Raw genomic sequence first — 8,218 nt, forward strand, 5'->3', positions numbered from 1 at the left:
AGTTTAAATCCATACTGATTTTTTATTTATATGTTTATCCTTATTTTGAGAGTTTAAATTATCCTAAATATACTAAATTTTTATAGTTAAATCTAAATACATGCATAACTACCTAGTCCCGTTATATCTTGTTTGGGTGTGGTCACACCATGCACATCTCGCCCTGTTATTAGGGTTCGTGTATCCCCGTTACATTTTGGGCTGTTCTACTTGTCGCCAGGACAGATATCCTAATTTACCTTTACAGAAGATCGAGTGATCACGATTCGGTCGTGGGATCGACACCAAGTGCTACCAAGTGCAACGGGGTTGCCGTGTGATTTGCAGAGAGTACATTTTTGCGCACATAGAGATTTGAAAATGTATTATTTCCTTAGAAGAAATTTCCTAAGTAAGTAAGAATTTTGCTAAGAGAAAAATATCGAGAATCAAATGTTTGCGTCTGATATGAAAGTATGCGTAGCTAGCTCACGTTTTCCGCAGTTTTCTCTTTTATGGAGTGATGTCATCCTCATCTACAACTGTACTATCTCTGAGTAATGTAGAGTATACGTAGACCATCATTCGGTGACCTTGTGGTGACATTGGCAGATCTGGTCTTTCATATGAGGCCTAGTACTAGGCATCAGGAGGAACAGCAGGTAAATACTGTATGGCAAAGATATACTGCAGAGCCGTATTTCATATCATGGGTTGAGAAGTCGAGTGATAAAAGCAACTTCGCTGTTTGCAAGACCGGAAACTTCAGAGTACGATTATGTGCAACAAATAGATGTTGTGAGAATGATTGCGATAGGTATAATTCTCTCTACATTTATCCCACGTGCTCCATCCGACATGTTCTGGAAAATTTGAAGACCACCGCCAAAGGTCGCTGAATCTATATATACATGATGATTTGAATAGCAGCGATGGATTTGGTTACCAAGGTGCGCGACGCCGAGCACTGGACTCAGGTGCTGGAAAGCAGTGATAAGAAATTAGTCGGTGTGTGCCTCGATATGTTACGCATACGATAGCTGTACTCATTATCCTCGTTTTGGCAGTTGTTGACGTGCACAAAGATTGGTGCGGGTCATGCAAGATTATGGAGCCAACTTATAAGCGCATAGCTACGGAAATCGATCACGCAGAGCGGCGACTTGTTTTTGCAACGGTAGAGAATTACTTGATGTGATTTGAAGAGCATTTATAACATTTTTACAGCTGAATGTCGGTCTTAACGTGGATGAAATCGAGGATACTGGAGGTTGCAAACCTCGATTCCTTTTTTTCAGAGTAAAAGATTATATTTTTCGTGCCAGGAAATATTTATCATGACACATTGTGGCTTTTAGGATCGCAAGCAAGTCGCGGATGTAGAAGGAGCAAACGCGCCCCTTTTGGAACAACAGATAAAGGAACATCTGTCGTCGGCCGAAAACGATGACGATGAGATCTAGACCTAGCAAGATTGCATGCGAACCAAATATGCAATATTTATAATCTCGATTATAAATACTGGGTTCTTGGCCATGCCGTATTAGCTAAATCGCTCTAACTCATTTTAAAATTTAAGTGTCATTAAGAAATCTTCATGTGCCAACCGTTAACAAATTAAACTGAAGGATTTGCTGAACTGGGCGGAAAAACAAAACCAGCGTTTTCCAGTCGCCCTACTCTACATCGCTTGCATGTGTCCCTGTACGAGAAGTTCTGAATCTCACGAAGCAAGCTGTTAGTTTAAAATCAGTAGTGAAACAGACTGTTAGCCAAGGTGCAGTACGTGATTGCCTAACACATTTTTCTTTGAGTATCAATATCTGTGGGTCGGCGTTCACAAACACCAAAGCAGTGCATCTTACCGCAGTTTGTGCATCTCCAATCCCCCTGTGAAACATGTCTTTTACATTGAATACACAATATTGCAATAATAAGACCAAAGCAGTAAAATCCAGGTTACCGGCCACCAATCCATGTGTGGGGCAACCTTCTTGGACGTAAATGGGACATCTACCTGCAAGAACCACAGAGGACATAAGATGAATGTTTGATCATTTAGCTACAAACTCTATATAGAAGCTTACCAACTGGATAAGTTCATTTGTTTCACATGTCTGGCGCGGATGAAAAATGGCCGTGTTGGCTGAAAGACCAGACCGGCCGTGATCCAAATCATGTGAGAGTATAATCTTCGCTTGCGGACTCAGCAAACCTGCTTTTGCTGCCGACGCCTCCGAGCTGGTGTGATCAAACAAAGCATTATTTGAAAACATATTTTGCCAACAGATAGGATAGTACCGGCGTGATGACTCATAAAATGGGATGATAGGCAATCCGTAGTATTTCTTGAAAATTTTGTGTGTTTTCCCTTCTTCCGCCCCTTCTTTGACGCAATTATGATAATCCTGCTTGCCTGTCTTGGTTGATGAGAATGACAGCTTTTGTGTTGATTCAGTGGTCAATAAAGCAGACGTATTTTTTGATAGTTCAGTAAGCTCCTTAGGTGTAACACTCCAGATAGTGCGCCCAAATTCCATCTTTGACTCCGACTCCGAAAACCTAATTGTCGGCAGCCCATCGTCAGCCTGACTGCTTGTATCCATTGACATAGCGGTCATTGTCTTGTCCTCGAGTAAATCTGATTCTTCCTCGTTATTTCCCCACCATATTTTCGCATCAGCACGCGATTTCTTTTTGGAGGAGGATAGATGGTTCTGGTTAAAGTGTTCCTGCGCAGCAGCCATGATAACTGGAGGCGTTAAAATATCATCAGTATTTATGGCAGAGTTGTCGACACTTGGCATTAGCGTGTTGGTAATTTTTGTCCCAAAACGTCTCGGACGTAGGTATTTCGGTGTAGTACATGCTGAAAGCGCCTTTCTCGTCGTATCGGTTCCCATGCTCACGTCCGGGGGAGGCATTTGTGGCAATGGCGGGAACACAGGTAAGTAAGAGAATGGTCTGGAAAGGTGGGCCTTTGCTGGTTTAGATACTGGAATGCTTTCTTTGTTCGCTGCCATAGCCGTTAATGGTAATCTGGTGCTGCTGAGCGTGTACAAGTTGAAGTGAGACCATCACTTTGACTGCAAGAAATATTAATTACGATATTATGTGGCGCACTTATTCCAAATGCATCAAGTACACAGGCAACTACGGCTGCTGTTCGTGCCACGAGCGTCGCCCCGCTTAGCTGCGTACCCTTTGATTCATACGATTGGACCCGTTATGTGCTCAGCGCTAAGGTGTCAGGTTTTCCCACGTAATTTTCAAACAAAACAATCATCAAATTGTCTGTCACTTCTCCCTAAACAAACGTCTCAGAGTTCTAGCCGCAACTCTGACCTTATCACCATTATTTTGGATCCGGAGACAAACTATGCTGCATCACTTAAAGCGCTTATTCAACTGCAGTTTGGCAACGAAAAACTTACAGAGTCACTATATCCATTGTTACTTTACAAGGCATTGCGCGAGGGTCGCAATGAGAGCGTATGGAATGGATACAAGAAGTTTTTGAACGATGAGAGGCAAGGGCGCGTAGCGGTACGACCAAGAGCTCGCACTACTTGGCCAATACTCTCCGATGCAAAGATGCAGATGCAGCGCTTTGTACTTTGGGCCATGCTAGACACGCACCGGATTAAGGCGATGGAACAATTTTACCAAAGTGAAGTAGTCGGCAAGTACAATCGACAAGGTATCCATGAGGCGGACTCACTGAATTTTTTGTTGCGTATGGAATGCACGAGTAAAGTGATAGGTCAGCAGGAAGAAGGACTTCGACTTCGACTAGAAACGCTGCTTAAAATGTTGGAGCAGCATAGATTCCATACAAGCTACTCGTCTTCCCATGCTCTTTTCAGACTGATCGTCCATCGATCAGAAGTTTTCGAAGCGACTCCAAGTGACGAAGAAAATGCTAAAGAAGCCTATGTTGACAAAAATCACAGAGCCACAGCGACGGGTGAAATGATTATCGAGTACATAGAGCGATTTCCGTGTGCAATGGCACTGGATCCAAGGCGAATTTCGATCGCAATTAGCGCTGCGGCAGCCGCCGGTCAGCACGATGCAGCCGAGCTGCTACTTCAGTATGGATTGAAGCATCGTGTACCAATCAGTGCCGGATCGTTCGCGCATGCTGTTGAGGGCGCCCCGGACGATAAAAAACGTTCAAATATCGCTGATTTGTACGTACATGCAAAGGAATGCGATCTTATTTACACAACTGAGGGATCAGACGGCAGCATAGTCAATCATCTACTGTTTTACGCTATAATGGATGGCAATTTTAAGCACACCATAGAACTTCTACACGAAATGCAGCTTAATAGGACCATCGCCAACAATCGAACAGTGCGTGAGCTATTTCGAAGCATCGCTAGGTATCGAGCACACATCCGTAAGGGAGACGACCGAAAAGGCGCTAGCAAATTACTGATTGAATGTCCAACGATATTGGGACTGCTCAAAAGTTTTCCAAATGTCATTCCATGCACTGTACACTCGTTATCGCAAGGAATCCTGCAAAGCTTGTATGCCGGAGACCTGGCTGTAGCGCTGGAGATCATGCGTGTAGCTTGCTTTTATGATGTGAAATTGCGGGCAGAGATTTACTCTCAGTTACTTTATCCACTACTCGCAAGTGGACAACGAGGTGGAGACGAATCTAGCGATGAATGTGTGTTTGATTGCTTGCAAGTCGAGCAGTGTTTTGATCAACAATACCCAAATGAGCATACGCATCTAAAATCGTTAGTCGTCAATATTTGTCAAGCCAATGACGATTTCACGACTATGTTGGTGTGTCTTGACCGCTGGCAGGTACAAGGTCATCCGCCAATGAGTCGGCGGATGGTAAAGCGTGTGTTCGAGGTGATCTCAAAGCAAATTCAGAAGCTGCAGAAAAGGAGCAAAGTAAGCGTGTCCGGTACCGTTTTTGTCGTGAATAGCATGGAACTTTCGTATCTGGCATTTCTTGTTCGGTATCGCTCGATTGTGACTTGGGATTCGTGGACAATCGAGCGCGCGATTATCCGTGCTCGAACTAGTGGCTTGTACGCTGATGTAATGGCGTTGATGGCTGAAGCCAGCTCCCGCGGTTGGAAGCTTAGTAGCACTGCATATATTGTATCGCTCTGTGTTCTTGAAGAGGTTTGTGATCCTCTTGCAGTCGTTGCTTGTGTCGAAACCATCAAAGCGAATGATGCTTGGGAAAAAGTCAAGAGGAAGGACCCGGGGGTGCAGAATATTCTGAGCAGAGCTATAGCTAAGTTAGAGAAATAGAGGTGCCGCTTGTCGTATTCGTATGTGTTGATTGGTATGTCTTGGGCCAAGAGGCTTACAGTGGTATCCTATTCGTCATCAGTACTGTTGCTGCACGAATTGCAACACTTCTGCTCTGCTCTGCACATCTCCCATATCTCCATTTCAAGCATCTGCACCAGTCTGCAATTCGGTTTGATAAGCGGAGACTTGGCGTGATGGCAGAGCTTGAGTATACACAAATGCTTCAAGGTATGCAGTCGGAAGAGGCTAAGCGGGCTCGACAGAGGGAGCACGTTAAAAATAGCTATTACCGGAAGCAGGTATTCGAAGGCATTGGCGGTCTTTTTTCTTGAATATCTGACAAGGTCTATTTTTCTCTTGCCAGAACCTTGTTAAAGCTTTGCGGATAGAAGCAAGTGAGTTGGAGCTTAAGTACGCACGCACGTTTCAGCTAAAACAGCAACAATTAGAGTGGCGCGATGTCGCGGGAGCGCTGGGTTGTGAGGAAGAGCGCAATCACTCGGACGACTTAGTGGAGCAATACATGCAGCTATCTATCAAGAAGCAGCAGCTAGTTCGAGAAAACAAGGAATTGGAGCGAATGACATCAAAATTTTCTAAGTTTCAGCTGAAGATGCAGCAGCTTGTAGACTCCGAGCCAAAAGTCAAGCTGGAGTCACCTTCAGTCGAGGTAAGTATCGCAGCATCTGCAACATAGTAACTCTGGCGGACATGGTGGTAGTGTGGGACCGACTAATCGTAATTGTTATTATTCATTTTCTAGCAGGAGAATGATATGGTGTTAGAACCCTTCACCGTTTCCGAGTGCCACCAACTTGCCAGTCACGCATTCGGCGAGATCGCAAAGTTTATGAAACACAACACTTACCTCACATCCGGTCTTGAATTATTTGGCTGGCGGGAACAGCGACGTGAGGAGCCGGATCATGTTAAATTTACGCTTAAGAAGTACTTTATTGGTCACACTCCACTAAATTTGTCATTGCGCGCTTGGCGCGTGGTGTCTTCCCCACGAGGTCTTGCAGGACTTTACTCATCTGCCATGCGGTTGTCACTTAAAGTGCTTCAAGTCGTGGATGACTACAATGTCATCATGTATCGTGTAATTACAAACCCAACCACATTGGGGACAGTCAAGTCGTTATTTCTGGTCTCGCGGTTTCAGATGGACACTGGATACATCATTCTTTTTCGATCGATCGACCGTAATCGATTGCGAAAGTTTTGTTCAGACGGCACGATCGCAGACTGGGATACTGAGCCAGACAAGTGGTTGGACATGTTCACATGGTACGTGGTTTCTCTACTAATCTATAACGTGCGATTGTGCTTACCGCTTACGCTGCTAAGGACTCTCTTCGAAGAAGATCTGGACAACATTAATGCTCTCACTTTCAGCTACGGTGGTATCGTGTACAGCACAAAGGCATTAACTACGCGCGTGTGGATGCTTGAGATTTTATCGCTGGCATTGCGATGGGAGAATAAGGTTGTTGGGCCACCTTTGATGCTAAGCAGCTGATCAATTAAAGTTTTGAAAAGGCTTGCAACTTCAAAGTAACCCCCTTACGATCAGATATTTTGGCCGACACAGTACCCGCCAAAAACTCAATATTCTTGAACTGAGCTGATGGACTAGGGTTACACTAAATGATTATTAGCAAATATGGATTCAGAATTACATGTTTGACATTGCAACTCATACTTGTCCATGCCAAATTTTTGAGGCTGTTTCTGGGCAGCTTTAACGCTACCAAGAGCAGCTACTCCATGTAGGACGGTTTATACTATCAGAACAGCACTTGTAAAAAAATTTAATGGGTGTCAGAAACTACAACACTATTACAGGCTGTCACAGTTATCCCCGCATCCTCACTTTGTCAAAACGTTCCTGTTCCATAGTTGGTACAATCGACTCAGCTAGCGCAACGATTTTTTGACGCAAACCCATCTGTGTGGCAACTTGTCTGGTTTCCAACATCACCCTCGATCTCAAACGTTTCCTCGCGCTCTAAGTAATCTATCGTTCCGTTTCCTATCTCTATATTATTACCCTACCCACAGCAAATTTCACTTTAAATCATGCGCCTCCCAACTACCTTTTGTTCTGTGTCCCTTTTACGCCTTCTGTACCTCACCCATTTGTGGGTACTACCAGCGCCTTAGTCGGTAGGCCCAGTCGTTACCCTGGACTCCACTCAGCTTCATATGTTTCGCAAGCAAAGATGACTCGGATGTTACTGTTTCTACTGCTTGATATACTCTTTCCATCGTCAAATTTTTTTCACTTGATTCTATTACTATTTTAGCCCTGCCCAATATGCGAAGCTGGTCGCAACTAGATCAACACTGCAACGGGTTGCCGTGCATCTTGCACAAATATAAGTGTGGCTCGCAGAGTCCGCGTTAAATAATGCACGGATGATGGACTCACTGGCTGTCCTTAATGTGTCGAGTTACTACTCTATAATGGTGTGCGAAGGCTCACACTATTATCCTGGCGAACTTCAAAAGTATGCTAAGGATAAAGTATCATGAATGATAATTGGGACGAGTGAGGGTGAGGAAAATTTGTGGAGTGGTGGTCCGTAAGACACGAGGGCTGCTAGTCACCACACTATGCACTGCATGGAGTTGGTCTATTATAAATAGCGAAAAGAAATATTCAGCACCAACTTGTACTATATCTAGTATAAATCATGTTCAATATCAGAAAAAACTAAGTACTTAAGGGGCTGCCTGTGTCGCACCCGGTGATGACATTTCATATGCGTTAGTTGACGTAGATTCTGTGCGTCATGGTACCTTTGATACGATATGTTCGGCAAACTCATTGCATTGGTAGCAGTAGTCATCAATCTGACGACAAAGTTGAAATAGATTGTGAGGCTGTGTGACGGGTCACACGGCACCTTGCACAGAGGAAGCTTGACTTCCAAGAGTATAC

General features: G+C 44.3%; 3 protein-coding genes across 3 annotated transcripts; 2 read left to right on the forward strand and 1 right to left on the reverse strand.

Moving 5' to 3' along the window:
* Positions 1 to 783: 783 nt before the first annotated feature.
* PHALS_11244 (thioredoxin dynein outer arm protein) lies at positions 784 to 1,442 on the forward strand (the record flags this gene model as incomplete). Its single annotated transcript, XM_024726805.1, has 5 exons — positions 784 to 796; positions 910 to 987; positions 1,047 to 1,156; positions 1,207 to 1,278; positions 1,338 to 1,442. The coding sequence occupies 5 exons, from the start codon at positions 784 to 786 to the stop codon at positions 1,440 to 1,442; spliced, it is 378 nt and encodes a 125-aa protein (XP_024577444.1).
* A 305-nt stretch (positions 1,443 to 1,747) lies between these two features.
* On the reverse strand, positions 1,748 to 2,786 carry PHALS_11245 (uncharacterized protein; the record flags this gene model as incomplete). The annotated part of the gene is made up of 5 exons (XM_024726806.1): positions 1,748 to 1,773; positions 1,845 to 1,869; positions 1,943 to 1,996; positions 2,067 to 2,220; positions 2,281 to 2,786. The coding sequence occupies 5 exons, from the start codon at positions 2,784 to 2,786 to the stop codon at positions 1,748 to 1,750; spliced, it is 765 nt and encodes a 254-aa protein (XP_024577445.1).
* Positions 2,787 to 2,880: 94 nt separating this feature from the next.
* Positions 2,881 to 6,793, forward strand: PHALS_11246 (uncharacterized protein; the record flags this gene model as incomplete). The annotated part of the gene is made up of 8 exons (XM_024726807.1): positions 2,881 to 2,926; positions 3,005 to 3,047; positions 3,122 to 3,224; positions 3,304 to 5,255; positions 5,330 to 5,570; positions 5,636 to 5,941; positions 6,038 to 6,561; positions 6,622 to 6,793. The coding sequence occupies 8 exons, from the start codon at positions 2,881 to 2,883 to the stop codon at positions 6,791 to 6,793; spliced, it is 3,387 nt and encodes a 1,128-aa protein (XP_024577446.1).
* Between the last annotated feature and the right edge of the window lie 1,425 nt (positions 6,794 to 8,218).

Source organism: Plasmopara halstedii, assembly GCF_900000015.1.
Source record: "Plasmopara halstedii genome assembly, contig: Scaffold_526, whole genome shotgun sequence".
NCBI lineage: Eukaryota > Oomycota > Peronosporomycetes > Peronosporales > Peronosporaceae > Plasmopara > Plasmopara halstedii.